Below are 23,675 nucleotides of genomic sequence, written 5' to 3' on the forward strand. Positions count from 1 at the left end.
AAAAAAAGAAAAAGAAAAGAAAGCCGGTGAGAAGAGGCAGCAACAAACGCGCTCTATGTACTCTCAACAAGGAAAACTTTCCCACTGGCATGAATTGTTACATCAGCAGCTCTCAAGAGATCAAGACCAAGAAGGACCTGGTCACGGATAGGGGCCACATAGACTTCCCATGTCAAACACTTTGTTCCCAACTGGAAAGTGACCTTCAAACCTCCCATAGCAGTCATTTCTTTTCCTGATTCAGCGTTCCTGAGGCATGTGTTCTCTGATGCTGTTTGCCCACTTGGCTGAAATTGCTGGTAAAGTCTCTCTGAGATGACAGTTGCTTCAGCACCCAAATCAAGCACAGCTTGTACTGGAATGTTGTTAACTGTTAGGGTGATCAGTAGACTTGGGCCCCTAGACATTGTGCGACCAACTTGTGGGGCTAGACTTCCTGGACTTGTCAGTTTATCTGTGGAGGTTGATGAACTAAACTCCTTAGCACCCTGACTGTGCTGGGCTGTTAGACTTGGGGGTCTCCTGCACTCCCGTTGAAAATGTCCTTCACCCCCACATCTACAACATATTGAACTGGGGCTTGGTGAGCGAGTTCTTGGCCGGTTACCCTGCAGCAGGTTTGGTTGACCTTTCCTCCTCTCTGGGCTGTCTGAGCGGCAGTCTAGCTGACTTGAAGCTGTAGGTTGATCAAGCTTTTTTTTTTTCAATTTGCTCCAGTTTTTCCATCAAAACCTGAAATTGGCTTACAGTTACATAGTTTTGTTTGATCTTTTCAAATGAATCGGCCAAACATGCTGTTTTTTCAGTCAGGGCTGCAAACTGATCTGCTGTTACATAACTTGGGCTTTGAACTCTATGAGATGTCACAGGAAGTTCATAAGGCATGTTTTCCTCATCTGCCCAGGATATGCGTCGGGCCTGAGTCCTTGTATTAACATCTCTGCCCAAAGTAGCACGATAGTTATGCTCATGTGCTTCTGCAAGTCGTTGAGCTTCCAAGAGGGTGTGTGGGTCTCGATTCATTACTTCATATGCCACTTTATGTTTTTTAAGCCCTTTCAGGAATGCATCAATCGCAAGTTGGTCTTGAAGTTGTAAATCCACACCAGGGTAAGCAAATGTGATCAGCCGTCTGACCTCCTCTGCAAACTCGGCCGAGGACTCCTTGAGTTGACGTAGCTCTCCCAATTTTCTCCTAGCTATGGTTGGAGGGTCTCTTTGACCGAAACGCTGAGTGAGCTGTTCCTTTAATATTGTGTAATCTTCTCTAATGTGTTCTGGTAGGGAGCAGACATACTTGATGGCAGCACCTCTCAGACACTCAAGCGGTTTGTCAACTCATTGGGTGCTGCACCAACTATATTTTCTGGTCATTCAAATGGCAAGAGAAATGAGTCCCAATCTTCTGTGCCATCATAAGGGGCTAGTTTCACCTTATGCCCTTCTAAAGAAGCATGCTGGTGTGGTTGAGAAGGGCTGCGAGATCTATAATTGCCAGGGTAAGCTGATGCTGAACGGTTATCTCTAGGCCTTACATCAGGGTCGGAAGTGTGACTTGTTCTGCTTGGGCCTGCATTCCGTTCTGTCTGCTGTATCACCTCTAATTCTGCAGCAAAAAGGACCACTAGTCATGTTGCTGGGTCCCTGTGGGATCTCCCATGAAGATGGTTGGGTAGGATTTAAGTGAGTACGCCTCTCAGATGCTCTTTCAGTGTTTAAGCCTCGTGGGGGAGCAGGGTTATTCTCACGTATTTGATGAAGTATTGGAGTAAGCATCATTTGCAGTTGCTGATTACTTTTATCTTGATCGTCTAGCACTGCTTTCAGCCATGTAGGTGGATTGTCAGGATCAGACACTGTAGCGCTCGCTTCCATAACTTTTTCATCAGTCATTTTTCTTTTTTGTCTTTTATTTTATTTATTTATTTATTTTCACGCTTTCTTCCTCAGATATGCTGCTGCAGAACCCTGTTTAATTTCCTTCTTCTTCTATTTTTTTATTCACATTCTCTTCCTCAGATATGCTGTTGCAGAACCCTGTTTAATTTCCTTCTTCTTCTTTTTTTATTCACATTCTCTTCCTCAGATATGCTGCTGTAGAACCCTGTTTAATTTTCTTCTTTTTTTTAACTCACATTCTCTTCCTTAGATATGCTGCCGCAGAACCCTGTTTGATTGAGTCTCAACGTTCTTATATGTGACGTCACTCGCTTGATCGCTGCCCCGCGAGAGCACAGAGAGAGCAGCGATAGCACTCTGCTGTTGTTGGTGCTCTTTCTCGGGCACAGAACGGGATCGTAGTCTTCGTCCATGCGGTGAGCAGCGAGCAACCTAACTTCTGATTATGTAACAGTTTTTTACATCCCCCTAGCTCTACCAATCACTTGCTTCTAAACTGAACACATTATTAACATAGGGGGGGGGGGGGGGGGGACAAAAGGGGGAGCTAAACCCTGCTGCATTTGTAATGTGTCACAGCGTCCTGAATCATTACTACATCTCTGCTGTTTGTAACAAATCAAACCGTGTGTAAATCAAGAGGACCTGGCTGCAGACGGCTGGGTGAGCATTTTTAGTTCTAAATATTTGGGTGTTTGTAACAGCCATTTCAGTTTGATATATCTAATAACTGATGGACACAGTAATATTACAGGATTGAAACGAGGCTTATTGTACTAACAGAAAATGTGCAATATGCATTAAACCTAAATTTGACCGGTGCAAAAGTATGGTCACCCTTATCATTTTATTGATTTGAATACTCCTAACTACTTTTTACTAACTTACTGAACTTCATAGTCAGGTGTATCCAATCATGAGAAAAGGTATTTAAGGTGGCAAGTTGTTCTCCTATTTGAATCTCTTCTGAAGAGTGGCATCATGGGTTCCTCAAAACAACTCTCAAATGATCTAAAAACAAAGATTGTTCAACATAGTTGTTCAGGGGAAGGATACAAAAAGTTGTCTCAGAGATTTAACCTGTCAGTTTCCACTGTGAGGAACATAGTAAGGAAATGGAAGACCCAGAAGTGGCAGGCCAAAAAAAATATCATCATTCTTTATTTAACCAGGCAAGTCATTAAGAACAGTTTCTTATTTACAATGGCAGCCTGACAAGAGGCAAAAAAAGTCTCTTGAACATAAACTCACATACACAAAATATATTAAAAAACATCAAGCAATGTGAAAACAACATTTCTCATTCAACAATTCTGCAATAGTTTTCTTAAAATCTGACATTGAGATAAAAAGATCTAATTTTAATGTTTTCTGTAGCAAGTTCCAATCATTGGCAGCAGCTTGGAATGCCGACAAACCAAGTGAAGTTTTCATCTTGGGGACTTGTAGCATGATAAGATGGGCAGAACGGGTGTTGTAAGAAGAAGAGGAATATTGTAACAAACTACTGAGGTACTGAGGAGACAGACCAAGAAGAGTTTTATAAATAAGCATGTACCAGTGACTCAAACGACGAATATGCAGTGATGGCCAACTTACAGCAGAGTACAGGGAGCAATGAGAAAGAAGCCATTTCTGCAAGCACGCCACAAACAGAGTAGCCTGAGGTATGCAAAAGCACATTTGGACAAGACAGCTTCATTTTGGAAGAAGGTTCTGTTGACTGATGAAACAAAGATTGAGTTCTTTGGTCATACAAAAAGGCGTTATGCATGGCGTCAAAAAAACACAGCATTCCAAGAAAAACATTTGCTACCCACTGTAAAATTTGGTGGAGGTTCCATCATGCTTTGGGGCTGTGTGGCCAATGCCGGCACCGGGAATCTTGTTAAAGTTGAGGGTCACATGGATTCCACTCAGTATCAGCAGATTCTTGAGAATAATGTTCAAGAATCAGTGAGGAAGTTGAAGTTACGCCGGGGATGGATATTTCAGAAAGACAATGATCCAAAACACCGCTCCAAATCTACTCAGGCATTCATGCAGAGGAACAATTACAATGTTCTGGAATGGCCATCCCAGTCCCCAGACCTGAATGTAATTGAACATCTGTGGGATGATTTGAAGCGGGCTGTCCATGCTCGGCGACCATCAAACTCAACTGAACTGGAATTGTTTTATAAAGAGGAATGTTCACAAATACCTTCATCCACAAACATTAAGGGACTGGCCTCACTGTTCTAATACTTTTGGAAGGGACTGTATTTATAAAACTGAATCTGTTTAACCTCTCTTGCAGAGATGAAGATTCTCTGGGTGATTCTAGTGGCTTTCTCTGGACTAATGGAGACCATGTCAGGTATGTGTATTCCTGGTACAGGTGTGTGTGTGTGTTTATGTGTGCTGTGTGTGTGTACTCAACAGTTACCTTAACCAAGGTTGTTTTCACACCTGAAAGTCCGAACCAGAGTCTGTACTGAGTCTCGTGTTTGTTACTTTGTATATAGTAACTGGTTTGGTTAGGTTTGGTTTCACTCTACAGTTTACTGAATGGAATACAGAACTGTCCCAAGTCCTCTCCTTATCACCTATGTGGACAGCCTATTTTCCTAATCTCCCTATACTTTACATTAATTGGTTTGTAGAATATTGTTGTTTTCCCAGTTGTTGTGCTGAATTCCCCCTCACTGACAGAAGTCAACTCCCCCTCCATTAGCATTTGTGATATGCAGCAAAATGAACTTATGAAAACTAAACAGATATAATGTTTGAAATGTTTGTCGTGGTAAGGCACATCTTACATAGACACACGCAGATACAAATAAGAAACATTATTATAAAAAAAGAGCGTTACAAGAGTAGTCAGGATATGCAGGGTCAGTTCTGGTAGCCAACAGGAAATAACATACCAGTGAGTAACAGTCCAAGGTTCAAATAGAGGCAATCAACAAAGAAGAACAGGCCAAAAATCAAGGTACACCGAAAAATGGTCAATAACGAGAGCAATCAAAAACAGAGAAGTAACGCTTTGTAAGGCAGAGCGAACCGAACAATTATCTGTGATGAGTGTGAGTGTTGAATGGTCTTAAATACCAAGTTCTCTGGTGTGTTCAATATTCGGGTGAATAGCTCCCTGGAGGTGTGCAGAGTTATAGGTGAGAGTTATAGGTGAAAGTTATAGGTGAGAGTTATAGGTGAGAGTTATAGGTGAGAGTTATAAGTGTGAGTTATAGGTGAGAGTTATAGGCGAGAGTTATAGGTGTGAGTTATAGGTGAGAGCTATAGGCGAGAGTTACAGGTGAGAGTTACAGGTGAGAGTTACAGGTGTGAGTTATAGCTGAGAGTTATAGCTGAGAGTTATAGGTGAGAGTTATAAGTGTGAGTTATAGGTGAGAGTTATAGGCGAGAGTTATAGGTGTGAGTTACAGGTGAGACTTAAAGGTGAGAGTTATAGGTGAGAGTTATAGGTGTGAGTTATAGGTGAGAGCTATAGGCGAGAGTTACAGGTGAGAGTTACAGGTGAGAGTTACAGGTGTGAGTTATAGCTGAGAGTTATAGCTGAGAGTTATAGGTGAGAGTTATAAGTGTGAGTTATAGGTGAGAGTTATAGGCGAGAGTTATAGGTGTGAGTTACAGGTGAGACTTAAAGGTGAGACTTAAAGGTGAGAGTTATAGGTGAGAGTTATAGGTGTGAGTTATAGGTGACAGTTATAGGTGTGAGTTACAGGTGAGACTTAAAGGTGAGAGTTATAGGTGAGAGTTATAGGTGAGAGTTATAGGTGTGAGTTATAGGTGTGAGTTACAGGTGAGACTTAAAGGTGAGGGTTATAGGTGAGAGTTATAGGTGTGAGTTACAGGTGAGAGTTACAGGTGTGAGTTATAGCTGAGAGTTATAGGTGAGAGTTATAAGTGTGAGTTATAGGTGAGAGTTATAGGTGAGAGTTATAGGTGTGAGTTATAGGTGAGAGCTATAGGCGAGAGTTACAGGTGAGAGTTATAGGTGTGAGTTACAGGTGAGACTTAAAGGTGAGAGTTATAGGTGAGAGTTATAGGTGAGAGTTATAGGTGAGAGTTAAACGTGAGAGATATAGGTGTGAGTTACAGGTGAGAGTTACAGGTGTGAGTTATAGGTGTGAGTTACAGGTGAGAGTTACAGGTGTGAGTTATAGGTGTGAGTTACAGGTGAGAGTTATAGGTGTGAGTTACAGGTGTGAGTTACAGGTGTGAGTTACAGGTGTGAGTTATAGGTGTGAGTTACAGGTGAGAGTTATACGTGTGAGTTATAGGTGAGAGTTAAACGTGAGAGATATAGGTGTGAGTTACAGGTGAGAGTTATAGGTGAGAGTTACAGGTGAGAGTTACAGGTGAGAGTTACAGGTGAGAGTTATAGGTGAGAGTTATAGGTGAGAGTTATACGTGAGAGTTATAGGTGTGAGTTATAGGTGTGAGTTATAGGTGAGAGTTATAGGTGAGAGTTATAGGTGAGAGTTATAGGTGAGAGTTATACGTGAGAGTTATACGTGAGAGTTATAGGTGTGAGTTATAGGTGAGAGTTATAGGTGTGAGTTACAGTTGTGAGTTATAGGTCTGAGTTACAGGTGTGAGTTACAGGTGAGAGTTATAGGTGAGAGTTATAGGTGTGAGTTATAGGTGAGAGTTATACGTGAGAGTTATAGGTGAGAGTTATAGGTGAGAGTTATAGGTGAGAGTTATAGGTGAGAGTTATAGGTGAGAGTTATAGGTGTGAGTTATTGGTGTGAGTTATAGGTGTGAGTTACAGTTGTGAGTTATAGGTCTGAGTTACAGGTGTGAGTTATAGGTGTGAAAATGCCATAAAACACATCAGAAGCTGGTATTGAACTCCAGTAATGAATTTTGAATGTAAGTACACAGTATGAGCCACTTTGGGAAGAAGGATTTCTAGGTGAAAGTTTTAAAAATATGAAGGCGTTTTGCTATGTCAGATTTGTCTGGAAGGCCTCAGACTCCAGAATTTAATTCTCAATCCAGCCACATTTTCTCCTGTTCAGGGCAAATAATTCCCACGTGCATGTTACCCCACATAGCTGTAGCAGATCTTTCAGTTAGTGTGGGTACAATAGGGCAACAGTTTATGTCACAACATATTTCTTAATTTCAGTCGATCCAGTAAACAATCCCATCCAAAAGTATTGGGACTGTAAGACCAATTATTTTGTTTTACTGTCATTTAGGTTTGACATTTAAAAATAATGACACAAAAGGTCAACATTTCAGCTTTCATTTCCAGGTATTTGCATCTGGATCTGATACACAATTCAAGAGAGAGCACCCATTCATGCAGACTAAAAAAGTAAAAAAAAACATATATAATTATAAGACTAAACAGCCTCGCAGTCTATAGCCTTCATTTACCACAGGTGGCCATGCAGCATCATGAGGTGATGATCACCTTTTTGCATTAAGGTGATTATTTTAGGAAGGTTATGATATATGTGGATTAGGCCGTCAAAGTCCCATCACCTCCTCCTCGTGGCGACGGCTGGTAACGGAACCCTTGGGGTCTCGGCAAACGGTGAGGGCTTCCAACGTCAGATGGAGCGACGCATCGGTTGGAGAATTGTCGGTCGCACCAAAATGGACATGCCAGCTCGAAATTTGGTAGTAACAACTAGGGTGTCCCCCGGAGGCGACGTGTGCTGTCCTCACCTGAACGGCGCGAAAAGTAAGCAAGGGTCCCCCGCCCACGGGCGAGGCGGGCCAAAGAAGTTAGCCCAACTTCGAATTGGAACCATCAACATCGGTACAATGACCGGAAGAAGCCGCGAATTGGCCGCATCCTTGAAGAACCGCCGCATCGACATTGCGTGCGTTCAAGAAACAAAGTGGAAGGGATCAAAAGCCAGGGACACCGGCGAAGGCTTCAAGCTCATCTACAATGGCCACAACTCGGCTCGGAATGGCGTAGGAATTATCGTAAATGAGAAGCTCAAGGACAGTGTGGTCGAAGTGAACCGAACATCAGATCGGCTCATGTCAATCAAGATCCATTCAGGCGAGGTGGTCCTGCAAGTAATCTCATGCTACGCCCCGCAAACCAACTGCACCTGCGAGGAGAAGGACAAATTCTGGGAACAGCTGGATGCTGTGATCCAATCAATCGGACCCGAAGAGCATCTGGTGATCGGTGGAGACCTTAACGGCCACGTCGGATCCACGAGGAATGGCTTCCATCAGTACCACGGAAGCCAAGGCTACGGCACCCGTAACGACGATGGCCAGCGCATCCTGGAGTGTGCCGAAGCACACAACCTTGCGATCGTTAACACCTTCTTCAGGAAGAATGCGCCTCACCTGATCACCTACAGCAGCGGAGGAAGGTCAACCCAGATCGATTATATCCTTGTCCGGCGTCAACATCTCAAGCTCGCTATCAACGCGAAAGTGATTCCATCAGAATCAATTGGAGCGCAGCACCGCCTCCTCGTATCGGACATGCGCCTCGACCTCGGTCAACACCGTAAGCTGCGCACGACCCTGGGATCGAGAATCAAGTGGTGGCATCTACCGGAATGCAAGCAACAACTTGCCAATGCCATCAGTAACCTCGGAATTGACACCGACCAGCCGGCTGACGGCTCACGGATCCACTGCGTGGCGGAGGAACTTATGGGACGAACAATCTTGCAACGATGGGGCACCTACTTCGCCAAGATCTCTAACGAGGAATTTCCCCACCCACCAATCGAATCTGCTGATCCAGTCTCTGGCCCCGTCCCACTGATTAGCACCGCCGAAGTCGAAATTGCCATAAAGAGGATGAAGAATGGAAAAGCCCCAGGACCGGACGATATCCCTGCGGAGGCATGGAAGCTTATGGGCCGTCAAGGTGCTGCACTGCTCGCCAGCCTTTTTAACCGCACCGTCGAAGATGGAGCCGCCCCTAAGGCTTGGCTGACCAGCACCACGGTGCCCATCTGGAAGGGCAAGGGCAACGTCCTGGAATGCGCCAACTACCGACCCATTCGCCTCTTGTGCCACGCCATGAAGATCTTCGAACGAGTCATTGATGCCCGGATTCGCAAGATAGTCGAGATCACACCCAACCAGTGCGGATTCGTCAAAGGCCATGGAACAACCGACGCCATCCATGCAGCCAGGCTGCTTATTGAACGCCACCGAGAAAAGAACCTGCCGATCCACATGGCGTTTCTGAACCTGGAGAAGGCGTTCGACCGAGTGCCTCACGACCTCATCTGGCACGCCCTGCGGTCCCACGGAGTACCCGAGATCTACGTCCAGTGGATCCGGCTACTCTACCAAGACGTCAGCAGCGTCGTCCGAAGCCCAGTGGGAATCTCACCACCATTTCCAATCACGGTGGGAGTGCACCAAGGATCGGCCCTGTCTCCGCTCCTGTTCATCCTGTGCATGGACACAGTAACTGCTGATCTCCAACACCCGCACCCGTGGACGCTACTGTATGCCGACGACGTGGATATAGCTGACGAAGCCCGAGGACAACTGGAGGCCCAAGTGCAACAATGGGACGCACGGCTGAGTGAGAATGGAATGCACCTAAACATCGCGAAGACTGAATACATGGAATTTGGCGAGCAAACTGGTGGAACCATCAACGTCAAAGGCGTGCCCCTCAAGAAGGCCACGCAGTTCAAGTACCTCGGATCCATCCTTAGCAGCGATGGCGACACGCTCCCAGATGCCCGTGCCCGAGTCAGCGCTGCCTGGGCCAAGTGGCGCCAAGTGACGGGCGTACTCTGCGACCGCAAGATGCCAGTATGCCTCAAGGGCAAGATATACAAGACCATCGTACGCCCTGTCGCCCTCTACGGTTGCGAATGCTGGCCCGCAACCGCACGACACGAGCAAGCGCTGCACGGCATGGAGATGAGGATGCTCCGGTGGAGCCTCGGCCTGACGCTGCATGACCACATCATGAACGAGGACGTCCGAAGACGAATGGGTGTGGCCCCGATTACCGACAAGATGCGAGAAGCACGCCTGCGGTGGTACGGACATGTTGCCCGAAGCGATGAGAACTCGGTGGCCAACACAGCGGTGCGCCTCAGCCCACGAGGGAGGAGGCCCCGAGGACGGCCAAAGAAGCGGTGGCTTGACCAATTAAGGAGGACATGAAAAACTTAAATGTTGCTCCTGAGGACGCCATGGATCGCACCAAGTGGAGACTGGCATGTCGATACGCGGACCCTGCGACTTAAAGCGGGAATAACGCGAGGAAGAAGAAGAAGAAGATGATATATGTGGATTATGGATACAGGTTATTTGAGTCCACAGTTATTGAGCTCAAAATATCGGCATATAGCTATTGGTAATACCAGGGTTAAGCCTTGTTGCTAAAAAAACTAAGCCGCCGAACACGACAGTGGCTAACAGCTTTTCCGAGCTAAATGAAACACTGAACATCTTCAGTTGAAGATCAGAACTGTTTGCTATATGGTTACTCGTGTGTTGGTTAAACCTTGCTGTGTTACCTGTCAACTCCTAAATTCATCTTTAAATTTTTACATCTGGGAACATCTGACTTGTCCTGAAACCCTGACAGTAAACATTATGCTATTGGACGCTGAGCTGTAGTCGAATAACTTTCTTACATCGTTTATATATATATATATATATATATATATATATATATATATATATATATATATATTAAATGCAGAGTAAATCAAAATGTTCATAGATTGTTTCCCAAAATACAAACTGCAGATAATACAACAGGTGGTTAGAGGATTGTTACTACAGAATATTGTATAATTTGTGCTGTCCTGTTTGTTTTATATTGCAGAGCGTTTTAATGTAGTGGGTCCAGCTGCTCCTCTTGTTGTTGAAACTGGTGAAGATCTGATTCTGCCCTGTTCTCTTCAGCCCAACATCAGTGCTGAGGGTATGATGGTGGAGTGGCTTAGAACAGATCTGACTGATAGACTGGTCCATCTGTACAAAGATTATAAAGACACAAATAATGATCAGATTAAGACATACAGAGGGAGAACAGCTCTGTTTAAAGAAGAACTGAAGAAAGGAAACACCTCCCTGAAACTGTCAGCACTCCAACCTTCTGATGAGGGAACTTACAAGTGTTTAATTACATCTGAATCCTGGTATGAGGACTTTACTCTTCGTGTTGCAATTAATGGTAAGAGCAGTAACAGATTTTATACAGTTGAAAAAGAAAAGTGTCCAATGAATTTCATTACGTCTCAAAAGACTACATAAGATTTGTCTCTATTAATACATAATACTAATAATTCAGGGTGAAAAAAATGAAAGGTTTTGTAAAAATTGGACTGATCTTCAAAAGATCAGGAATTGATGTTATTTACTTTCAATATCTGACTTTTTTGGAAGTGAAGGCAGCAGCCATTTTGTGATAGTTCAATTCAATTACACCTGCCCAAAAAATCAGTATAAAACGTGTAATTTTATTGAGTATCCTAGTTTTCTTTTAATGTTGACCCTTTGATTTGGCATTGTTGGCTTTGATTATAGATATGCCCTCACTTTATTTACCTCCTTGTTATTTGACCCCTGCCTTCACTTCTGCAGCAGACGGCCACTGCTCTATCATAACATACATTGATCTGCCGTAACATTAGCACCAACTGTCTAGTTGTCTGTCTATCCAATACTAGCCAGCCCCCCTTGGATTGCAACTTCAAGACCTGACTGTTCAATTTATGCATAATTATGCAAATTACATGAAATAAGAAACAAAAATTAATTAGAATTTCATTGAAAGAAATTTGCATTTGACTCCCTAGTAAAACATAATTTAATACTTGGTGGCAAAGCCCTTGTTGGCAAGCACAACAGCCAGATGTGTCTTGTAGTTTTTATAAGGTTTGAACACACTTCAGGAGTAATTTTGGCCCACTTCTCTTTGCAGATCATCTCCAAATCCTTAAGGTTTTAAGACTTACATTTGGAAACGTGAAGCTTTATATAGTCTCTCTCCACAGATTTCCAGTGGGATTGAAGTCAGGAGACTGGCTAGGCCATTCCATGACCTTGATATGCTTCTTGTGGAGCCACTCTTTGTTTCCATAGCTGTATGTTTTGGGTCGTTGTTGTGCTTTAAGACCCATCCGCAACCCATTTTCAGTGCCCTGGCAGAGGCAAGGTGATTGTCACACAGGATTTTTCATCTTCCCATTAGTGCAGGTGATGTTGACCTGTGCCCTTAGAAGAAAAACACCCAAAAACAATATTTTCACCACCATGCTTGATAGTGGAATGGTGTTCTATGGGTCATATTCTGTATTTTTCTTCCTCCAAACACGTCGAGTTGAGTTGAGGCCAAAGAGCTTAATTTTGGTCTCATCTGACCACAGCACCTTCGTGCACTACAGGAACCTTGCGTGCACTACAGGATTTTAAACCATTATGTCTTAGTGTATTACAAATGTTTTTTTTTTTTTTGTAGACTGTGGTCCCAGCTTCCTTGAGATCATTAGCCAGTTCCTCCCATGTAGCTCTTGGCTGATTTTTAGCCTTTCTCAAGATCAGTGAGACTCTACGAGGTGATACCTTGCATGGAGCTCCAGGCCAAGGTTAATTGACAGTAATGTTGTATTGGGCTGCAACGTTTAGTCTGTGTAATCGACAACATCAACTATTAAAAATTATCGATGCGGAATTTCATTGTTGACGTGTCATTAATGTTCGATGGAGAGAGAGTGAGCACACGAGAAAAAAATGGCGCGAGAAGAAGACACACACACACACACACACACAGAGAGTATGACCGTCCTGATTTGCCACTCCTTATGCATAGTTGGCCAATGAGGCTTCAGTGTGGGTGGGGCTTGCAGCGCACAAGAGAGGGAGAGAGCGCGTGCGATAGAGACGCATACAGTGTAATAAGAGGGCTGTGTTCATTAAACACAAACTAACACATTGAACTCCACTAAACTCTACAGTCAGTCTTTACTAGTTCTGAACAGTTTAAACACTGACATTACCCGTGCTGAGTTAAATTACTGCAGAGAGCTGCTGAGGTGAGTTTAAACAGGTTTCACTCCTTCATTAACATCACTAAAATTCCTTAAATTAATGTGGATAAGAGAGATGCTGTATTCTGTCCACTCCATTAAAATTAAGTTAATTATGTCCCTGACATCTTTACACAGCTCTTTAGTCTTACCCTTGGTGGAGATGTTGGAGTGTCAGAATCAGTGGGGGATCAAATACTTTTCCTCCACTTTATTATACATTCTTGCTAAATGTGCATTCTAAGTCAATAAGTATTTAAGTTAATATGTTTGTTTAAGCAATACACTGATCTTTGAGGGCTTAGCAGCTACTTGGTTAACTGAATGCAGTGAAAAGAATTAACATTCCTTTGGGTTTTACTTTATTTTTCATTCTTATTTTAGTACGTTTGAAACTAGTTGGTGCAGCTGCTCCTCTTGTTGCTGAAGCTGGAGAAGATCTGGTTCTGCCCTGTTCTCTCCAACCCAGCATCAGTGCTGAGGGTATGATTGTGGAGTGGTCCAGACAGCATGAGACAGACACGCTAGTTCACCTGTATGAAGATTATAAAGACAGAAATGGAGATCAGATGGAGTCTTACAGAGGGAGAACAGCTCTGTTTAAAGAAGAACTGAAGAAAGGAAACGCCTCACTGATACTCTCAGCTCTCCAACCTTCTGATGATGGAGCTTACAAATGTTTGATTAGATCATTTGGCTGGTATGATGATGTGACTCTGTATGTTGAAGTTAAAGGTGAGAAACTTTACAATTTCAGTTCATCATGATTTTACATCTTTGTTGTATGTATAAACTATGCAGTGATGAGTACTTCATCTCAACTCTTTATTCAGTGTTATAAGCTTTCTGTATATTTTAGGATTGTGCCGATGGACGATGATATGTCATTATAATATGAAATATAAATATAAACTATTTTCAAATAATTTCTTTATTTCTGAAATCTGATTACTGAGCACTTTCGTTTATTTGGAGTCAGCTTAGATTCCCAGTTTTTGTTTAGAGGTGGCGATAATTAGGGGGAGCTGTTGTTGGCCTGGCGTCTTTGTGGCATTTGGCCCTGCCCAAGATTGGTATCGCGATCAGCCCAAGAACACGGATCATCCATCTTTAATACTGACAGTCAGATTTATATGTTAAGATGATCCTTTATTTATCTCACCAAAAGAAATCCAAAGCAAAGGAACATTTTACTAAAATTCAATTTTTTGACAGTTTTTGACAGATTGATAAATGCCTGTGTATTGTTGCTTCTGAGAGACTCTACTTTAAAAGACTCTTTTTTATATTTAATTATATAAGTTCTAAATTATATTTTTCATCAAATTGTAAAATGTCTATTTCATCACCATGTGTTCTATCTTCCACTGTGAATAAAATGTGGTTTACTTCAATATGCAAACCATGGGTAAGGCTTAAGGCCAGATTACACCAAAATAAATAAAAGTCTGATTAGTTCTAGAACAAGATTTTTTTCACAGATAAAACAAAGATTAACCTGAATATGAAGAAGGAAATAAAGAGTTCATGACCCTGAGCATACCACATCATCTAATACTATTGAGTGGACAGTGGTGTGTGAGAGGTATGCATTTCTGCTAGTGGAACTGGGTTACTGGTTTTTCCTTATGATGAGACTGAAACATTCTGCAATATGTAAACATAAAATCTGCACAAATTCAGTCAAAATCATACAATGGTAATTTAGAGTATATAGATGAAACATTTCTGAAACATACAATTAAAGTACCACAAGCTTTTTAAGGCAAAACTGAAGCAGAAAACAGCTCAAACAAGCATTAACTGAAGGGGGCTAAAATAAAGGCTGAGCAAAGCATCTCAAAGAAGGAAACGGCATTTTGTGACACTTATTGATTCCAATCATCTGACAGCCATTAACTCTACTGATTCTCTTCTAATTTATAGTATGTATTCAATAATGAATTTACAATAAAGTGAACAATGTAAACAATTACTAAATTACTAATGCAGTTCTGTTGTCAAACAATCTGGACTTGTACACTTCATTCACATCATGAACTGTTTTATTTTAGATCCACTGAGAGCCTGAAGACAAAACTTCAGAATTGCATCACTGTTCAAATTCTTAAAGATCTTTTTGTACATAAATAGTAACTTGTATCTGGTTTGTTTTTCAGGAAAAGGATTTCATGGTTGGAAGATTGCCATTATCTGCATTTTTGTTTTTGCTGTTATTTTAACTGCCTTTATAGCATACATCTTAAAAGGTAATTTTATTCCATCATTTTCACTAAAAATGTTTAATTACTTTAAGGATTATATTCATGTTTGGGTTGTGTAACGCAGCTATTTTTTCAGCATGACCACATGAGAAGAAACTACGCTTTGTGGGGACCAACGTGCGGAGCTTTCGCGTTGGGCTGTGTCTGTTTTGACAATTTATTTATGCATTAAGCACAAACCAGCCTTAAAGGCTGGAAATGCTACGCTAAAGTTCAGACGGTGAACAAGTTTTTACACAGCAGAGTGTTATTTCAGGATCATCTCTAAACTACAGAATAAAATAATTTAAATTACTGCTTTAATTTTTATTTAATTTTAAACTGAACTGGAGTGAATGCTGGAGGGAGTCTGGCTTAGTTTCACTCTGGTTCTGTTGATTTCCTCATTAACATATAAGAAATTAGCTGTTTTGCAGCTGGAGTTTTAATTTAACATGCTTTAAGATGCTAAAAAAATCTCCAAGGGGTGCATAGCCATGGACCTCCCTTGACAGTATGATCATCATGACTATACACAAACTGTTTATATATCTGGGCCCAGTTATGCGTCACATACATAGCACTACCACCCCTGCCAAACTCCCAGGTATAGAAAAAAGTTCAGAATCAGTTCTGAGTCTACATTTTTGTGTGTCTGTGTCAGCAGTGGTTTCCTCCTCGGTCTCCTGCCATAGTGTTTCATTTTTTAAAATGTTGACAGACACTGATACACCCTGAGCCTGCAGGACAGCTTAAATTTATAATTTTTTTTAAATACAATAACACAGTACGAAGTTCATATGAAATACATTAAAATAGTTAAAAATAAAACAAATCAAGGTTATCAGCCAAGAGTCTACTTAAATATGATGCCAGAGAGAAAAAGTGTGTTTTAAAGAGGATTTAAAAACCTTAAAAGAACCTGCAGATCGAATGTACCAGGGCAGGTTATTCCAGAGGCTAGGGGCTGCCGCCACAAAGGCTCGGTCACCTTTGGTTTTGAGTTTTGTTTTAGGAGGGACCAGTAAGAGCTGATTGGAGGATCTCAGTGATCTGGCGGCAGAGTAAACATGAAGTAAATCGGTTAGATATTGAGGGGCTAAGCCATTAAGAGCTTTGAAAACAAACAATACAATTTCAAAATCTATTCTAAAAGCAACTGGAAGCCAATGTAGCGAAGCTAAGACTGGGGAAAATGTGATCACGCTTACGTTTACCAGTGAGGAGATGAACCGTTGCATTTTGTACGAGCTGCAGGCGGTGCAACAGTGACTGATCAAGGCCAAAGTAGAGAGAACTACAATAATCCAACATTTGAATTGATAAAAGCATGGATTATCGTTTCCAAATCTTTATATGGTAGATATCCTTTTACTTTAGATAAAACCCTCAAATGATAAAAACTTTTCACGACCGAGCTAACCTGGCAACCAAATTTCAGCCTGTCGTCAAAAATTACCCCGAGATTTTTTACAGAATACTGAACCTATCAGCAGCAGCTTCCCTTAAAGGAAAACAACCCCACCCTTTTGTATTGGATAAAAGCCCTTTTTACATGAATATTTGTGACTGAAGACCTGTCACTGAGTGACAGCAGTATCTTATCAATGTTCTGCTGTCTGTCTCTGATTCCAGATAAATACTCTGAAAAGCAGCTCTCTCCTACACAGTGCTCAGTTATAACCTACATGCGTCTCCACACCGAGAATCCCCGCAAAGAGCTGAACCTGAGGAAATTCAGAACAACAGACAAAGGATACAGGAGACTCATTCCAGCTATCACAAACTGCAGGAAGGCTCAGTGAGTGTTTATTATACAGATTATCAATTATCATGCTAAAAGGGTTACTACTGTATTGTGGTGACCATCACTACAGATTGTGAGTAGAGGAGTGCTGAGGGGCACAGTGTCTCCCTCCCATCATGCACCACTGACCCGCTTTCCAAACTAGAACCCCAGCTACAGTTGTAATTACAGTCCAGAATTAATAAAAGTGTTGACTACTTATTGTTGCAATATAGTTCATGATATGCCAAGTTTGGGTAATTGTGTAACTGATGTGTTGCTCCAGAAATGAAAACTATTGGCCACAAAATTCTCATAGATAGACTTGAGATTTGGGCTGCATGGAAGGAATCATTTTGTTGAAATTTTAAATAGTTTCCCTCAGTCCACATAACTGCAGTCCCCTTGACATACTGTGTAAGTGCCTTGAGCACATTGCTGATTTGATGGGTCAGAACTTTCTGCAGTTGAGTAAAGATAAAAAAAAGAGTATTTTATTTGTGAATAGACATGAGAGGCACAAACTAACTGCATATCTGAATTTAATATCCCTGAAATTCACTGAGATTCTAAGTGTGACCAGATTCCAATCACTTTAATGTCAGAAAAGCAGTATAAAAGCAGCACCTAGTCAAGCAGACTGCTTCTACAATCATTAGTGAAAGAATGGGTCGCTCTCAGGAGCTCAGTGAACTCCAGCACATTTAAACCTCATGTAGCTTCAGATTAGATAAAGAGCAGTGCATAAAGAGATTCTTGGAATGGGTTTCCATGGTTTAAAATCTGCATTACAAGGCAGGTGAGCAGATACTTTTTGGCAATATAGTGTATTTATATTTGATCTTTATGTGAATAATACTGAGAGGTAATATAACTAAATATATATTGAAGAAATGCACAGTTTGAAAACACCATTTGAATAATGTTATTACACCCAACATTCACAATGTTTAAAATGAGAATGAGGTATCAGGTGTCTATCAACTAGAATTGTAATTAGAGTGGTTAGAGAGGATTAAGGATATCCTAAGTTAAATTATTTTTAAATTATTATTAGAAATTTATATTGATTTTGAATTTTAATTTTTAGATTATTAATTTTTATAGCTTACTTCAAAAATGCTGTGATTATATATCTATTGATATTGTTTTCAGATTTGATCATATTTCTTAATAAAGAACTAAAATTATAGTAATTCCAGCATGGTACTGTGAAATATTAACACGACTGGGAACGACAGCGACTCTGTGCTCTGTCAGTGTAAAATAACACAGAGGAACCAACTTTCTGCAGAGTCACTACGTCACTACACACCTCCAAACTTCATGTAGATTCAGATTAGATCAAGAGCAGTAGTGTAGAGAGACTCATGGAATGGGTTTCTATGGCCGAGCAGCTTCATCTAAACCACACATCACCAAACACAGTGCAGGCCAGCAGATACTTTTGCCAGAATAGTGTATAAGACAGAGATAACATTAAGCAAACAGACTGTGGTGAGTGCTTATTTTACAATAAGTCATGGCGATGTCTCAAATCTTGTGCAACACAAGACAAAAATTTTTAATCCAGACAGAAGTATGTGTACTTGATAATACTGATCTGTTCTTCTTCTTCTGCAGATTAGCTGGCTGCAATCTCACTGAGAAGTCTATTGAAACCTTGAGTACAGCTCTACAGTCAGAAAACTCTGCCCTGAAAGAGCTGGACCTCAGTAACAACGACCTGCAGGGATCAAAGATGGAGAAACTCTCTGCTGGATTGAAAAGTTCAAACTGTAAACTGGAGATACTCAGGTCAGAATTACAGAATATCCTTAAATATTATAGTTCGGTTACAGCAGTTTTAAGGATTTCATTTATCTTTTGCAAAGGAACTTGTTAAATAATATATTATTCATGTAATATAATATATTTAACTGCAGATAACCCATTATTTTTGTTTATATGTACTGCTTTACACTGTTCAATAAAATTAGATTCTTTAGATTTTTTTACCTGACCGTAAAAATACTTTTGTAGTAATATTAGTTTATACATCACTGTTCATGTATTTATAATTGAGAGTGTTTAAATATTTGTCAGTAATTGAGTTATACCACACAGTGAGGTGTGCCAGCTGATGATAGGGCAGCTCAAATTCAGATCCCACTCTCTAAATTTCTAAAAAGATATATTTAGATTTTTCAAACTGGACCTAATCTCCTCCACTGCTCATCCTTCTGCCCTACTGTCCTCCACTGCTCATCTCTCGGCCCTACTGTCCTCCTCTGCTCATCTCTCGGCCCTACTGTCCTCCAGTGCACATCTCTCAGTCCTACTGTCCTCCACTGCTCATCTATCAACCCTACTGTCCTCCACTGCTCATCTCTCTGCCCTGCTGACCTCTACTGCGTATCTTTCAGCCCATAATTCCCCCTGACTGTAGAACTGACACACTGTATAAAATATACTGCTGCTTCTGTCACCTGATCTCGGTGGGGGATGAGGGGGTACTGGAAGTGTTAAATCACACTGCTTCACATTGGTTCTGATTTCTGTGCCCTCAGTGCAGGATAAAAAATACATACATGACAAGGAAATATAATAAAGTACAAAATTACACATTACACTGTGACCGAAATGGCTCCCTACTCATTAGTGTTGCGCTATTTAGGGAGACACTATGTAGTTAATTAGCGGTAAAACAGGAGTGAATTCGGACACTAACTCATCATTATCATGCGCCAGCACCGGTCGCATAAACACACACAGGTGAGGGGGGTTGAGCCGTGTTTAAAACTCCATAAACACACTGAACTGAGCTCTGAATTAAAGTTAGTGAAGCTCTGAGCTGATCATGAAGTCATTTCTCTGCCTGTTATATTTACGCTGTTTAAAAGATGATCCTTAAATTATTAAACTACATGAAGAAAACCTGAAATTAACAGCGTTCAGCGGCTCGCACTGTTGCCAGATTGGGTGGTTTCATGCCAAATGTCGAGTTGTGTCTGAAATTGTCTGGAGGAAACGCTGTGATTTGACGGGTGAACAAAACTACCAAGTGTAAAGAGTTTTGGAATTGAACTCATCAGTGTTGTAGTTAGATATCTAACCCTGCAGAGACAGAGCTTTTAGTCCTGCTCATGGAAATTTGAAGTAGTGTTTATGTTCTTTATTATACGAGTATTTATTTCTTTCATTCTTGCAAGATTATTTTTATGTACTGTATTTCCTTTTTTTTGTTCATGTGTCCAATGATACAAGGCACAAAACATGTAATACAAACATGCAGATAAAATAATTTAAATATCGTTTTTAATTAGTGATATTTAAGATATTTAAGGTGTTTTATTTTATTTTATCATGTTGGAATAAACCCTGTAATATTGTTGATATGATGAACATCAGCTGTTTGGGTGGTTTTCTCAGTATTTTGTTGGATTTGAAACACGTTTTACCCAGTGAATTGGTTTTATCTGAATTCCAATGTAACAACCTGGCAACCCTGATGGTTTGCTTTCCGCCCCGTTTCTTCGGCTGTCTGTTGCTTAGTAGCGAGACCCGCAAATGCATTTTGGGACACATTTAGCTTGCTTAGTAAGCAGCGATGTTTACTATAAATCATGATGCATTATGTGCCCTCAAAATCACGCTCGAATTCCCCCTTACGATTCGGACACTCACAGACCCTAACTAATAAAGGGAGCCTTTTCGGTCACAGCCTTTTACTTCTGTCTCCCTCCTGAAAATACAGACGAGGCTTAATATGTGGTTTGGGTAGTTGGCCTTCCAAATCGGGGAGACAAGAGGTATTTATAAATCAAACCAAATAATTTTTGAGTTTAGTGGTTTCTAATTTACCTTCATATATTAGTAAATGTAACTTTTGGAAAGAAATTCCTTGTGCCTATAAGAGTTCATCAGTATCTCTGCTATAAATACACCATGAAGATAGAAGAATATGTATGCAGTTACTTACTTTACATTATATATTGTACTTACTTTTCTTTGTAGCAACCTATTTTCACTTTGTTCTTTTTATTCTTCTAATTATTTATGTTATACTGATTATTGTTCCATTAATAAAAGCAGTAAATGGGGAAATATGTAGGTAATTTGTAATATTTCAGTAACATCTTTGATAGTTGTTTGAGGAGGGGTTTGTGTGTGTCAAGGTTCCTGTGGTTCTTTAAAAAGTCTTAAAATGCCTTAAATTTACTGAACATTTGCTGTAAGTATTACATTTTCAAACTGCATGTTTAATGCAGGTGGGAAATCTCAGTGGCCCACCATCAGTGTTGTGCCAGTTCACAGCTTTTCTGAATTAGTTGAAAGTTCAGTTCATTTTACTTTTTTCGTGAGATATTCAAATTAATACTTTTTTTCACACTACAAGCTAGAAATCACTATACGTTCTTTGAAACTGCTCATTGTAGACATTTGCTCATGAAACTGCAATTGTGGGTTTCTTACCAGGTGAAGAAACTTGCAGCAGTACAGACAAGCTAGACCATTTCTATACTTGGTGCAATGAATTCTACCAGCATTTAATAAAAAAAAAGAATATATAATATGTAATATGTATATATTAGGGATGCAACGGTACAGTGAGGTCACGGTTCGGTTTGTATCATGGTTCTTGGGCCACGGTTCTTGGGCCACGGTTCTTGGGCCACGGTTTTGATATATCAATATTATTTAGCTCCAACATTCTTGGATCTAACAACAACCTTTCTATTTCAACACCGGCAGGAAAAAAAAACACACACACAGCGTTGGCGTGCCTTTGTCGCTCTGTGCTGAGAGTGAGGATCCTCACGTGCCTTCAGCAGCACGTGCTCAGCAGCCCCTCCCCCTGGCCATGTGGCAGAGTCTGCTGTCCCAAACAGTTGCTTGACTGCGGGGCTGCATTCAGCACCATGTACAGCGGCAGAGCGTTCGTTTCTCTGTTAATGCGCGCAACGGAATATCACGGTTCTTCTGGGTGTATCAAACCGAACAGGCCGAACCGAACGGTTCCATAAAATACCGAGAACCGTTGCATCCCTAGTATATTTTATTTGATACATATGATATTATATATGCATATGTGTGTGTATGAAATGAGCAAAACTCAACTTTTTTTTAAATTGCAGCGCTTTCTCTCTCTCTCGTTCGCTCTCTCTCGCTTGCTCTCTCTCACTCGCTCTCTCTCGCTTGCTCTCTCTCACTTGCTCTCTCTCGCTCGCTCTCCAGCCCTCCACGCTCTCGTTGTTGCCTGCTACGCGGCGTGTCTGCTGTTCATGAAACATAATGTGAACTGATTCCCGTTCAAGTTCTTTATTAAAAAATGTGTTGCGCTCAGTTCAACGTTCACGAAAAAATGAGTGTGTTCACTGAACGGGCTCTTTTGTCACGCACAACACTGCCCACCATAAACGTCTAATCCAAAACAAGAAGTAAAGGTAAAAGAGAACTAGCTAAAATTAGCAGCGAGCTAGCTAACATACTAACATTAGTGCCGAGTTAGCCAACATTAGCAGCGAGTTAGCTAACATTAGCAGTGAGCTAACTAACATACTAACTTTAGCAGTGAGTTATTTAACATTACTGGGGAGAGACCTAAGGTTAACAGAGAGCTAGGTAACATTAGCTAACATACTAATGTTAGCGGCGAGCTAGCTAACTAAATTCAAAATAAGTCGTGACTAAGAATATCATTTGTGCAGAAAGCTACAAAAGAGTTCATGCAACTTACATATGTTATGTTGGCTCTGTGTGTTTTTCTCTCGTTTTGTGAATTATGTGTAGATAGAATGTTGAGTAAATACTGATTCTGAATGAGGGTAATATATAGGTAATATGTTCTGAATTGTCAATGAAGCACAAAAAAATATTTGAACAATTATGAAGCTGTTATATTTAGATCATTCTAAATGTATAACATTATTTGTGAGATTTAAAATATTGTACTCTATTTTTTTTGCATTCTGTAGATTATCTGCCTGTAAACTCAGTAAACACTCATTTGAGAATCTGCAGTCAGTTTTGCAATCAGAAAACTCCTCACTGAAAGAGCTGGACCTCACTAACAACAACCTAGAGGATTCAGGAATGGAGAAACTCTCTGCTGGACTGAAGAGTTCACACTGTAAACTGGAGATACTCAGGTCAGTATTCTTTAAACTTTTTATTCAGTGCCTTTTCTAATTCCCTACCTGTAAACATTTAGGGTAATTTTATTCAATAGTAACATGTGTCACTGATTGTTGTGTAAAAGGTGTTTTTATTATTTTTACAGACTTGTTACGTGTAAACTCAGTAAACAGTCCATTGAGACTCTTCAGTCAGTTTTACAATCAGAAAACAACTCTCTGAAAGAGCTGGACCTCAGTAATAATGATCTGCAGGATTCCATAGAGAAACTCTCTGCTGGACTCAAGAGTTCACACTGTAAACTGGAAACTTTCAGGTAAGAATGATCTTTTTTATAATTATTTAGAAAATTATATAGAACAATGCTACAATATGGTACGATGTCTGCATTGTATTGTTGCCACAACAAAACATTTGGCTGTTTCAATTGCTGTTTTGTATTTTATGGTTTTCACAGTGCTCTTTACAGTGTTCGTCAGTGATAAAGACATTATATTATTATTATCATCCAGTATTATCCAGTATAATAAAGACTCAAAATAAATACAACCCGTTAGAGACTCTCTGCATCTTATAATTTGATGTTAAAGGCTGCTGCATGCTACAACACAGAATCCA

The 23,675-nt window shown here is 40.8% G+C and overlaps 1 protein-coding gene across 1 annotated transcript in view; it reads left to right on the forward strand.

The window, feature by feature from the left end:
- The first annotated feature begins 314 nt into the window (after window positions 1-314).
- Window positions 315-23,675, forward strand: part of LOC103029360 (ribonuclease inhibitor-like) — a 605,885-nt gene continuing 582,524 nt past the window's right edge. Inside the window, exons 1-9 of the mRNA XM_049470085.1 lie at window positions 315-2,315; window positions 4,199-4,258; window positions 10,706-11,056; window positions 13,296-13,646; window positions 15,071-15,160; window positions 16,790-16,955; window positions 18,564-18,737; window positions 22,898-23,071; window positions 23,203-23,373. Coding sequence (XP_049326042.1) covers window positions 4,201-4,258; window positions 10,706-11,056; window positions 13,296-13,646; window positions 15,071-15,160; window positions 16,790-16,955; window positions 18,564-18,737; window positions 22,898-23,071; window positions 23,203-23,373 — 1,535 coding nt within the window. The 5' untranslated portion in view covers window positions 315-2,315; window positions 4,199-4,200. The remainder of the gene's footprint in view (window positions 2,316-4,198; window positions 4,259-10,705; window positions 11,057-13,295; window positions 13,647-15,070; window positions 15,161-16,789; window positions 16,956-18,563; window positions 18,738-22,897; window positions 23,072-23,202; window positions 23,374-23,675) is intronic.

This window comes from Astyanax mexicanus, chromosome 21 (genome assembly GCF_023375975.1).
Source record: "Astyanax mexicanus isolate ESR-SI-001 chromosome 21, AstMex3_surface, whole genome shotgun sequence".
Classification (NCBI taxonomy): Eukaryota; Metazoa; Chordata; class Actinopteri; order Characiformes; family Acestrorhamphidae; genus Astyanax; species Astyanax mexicanus.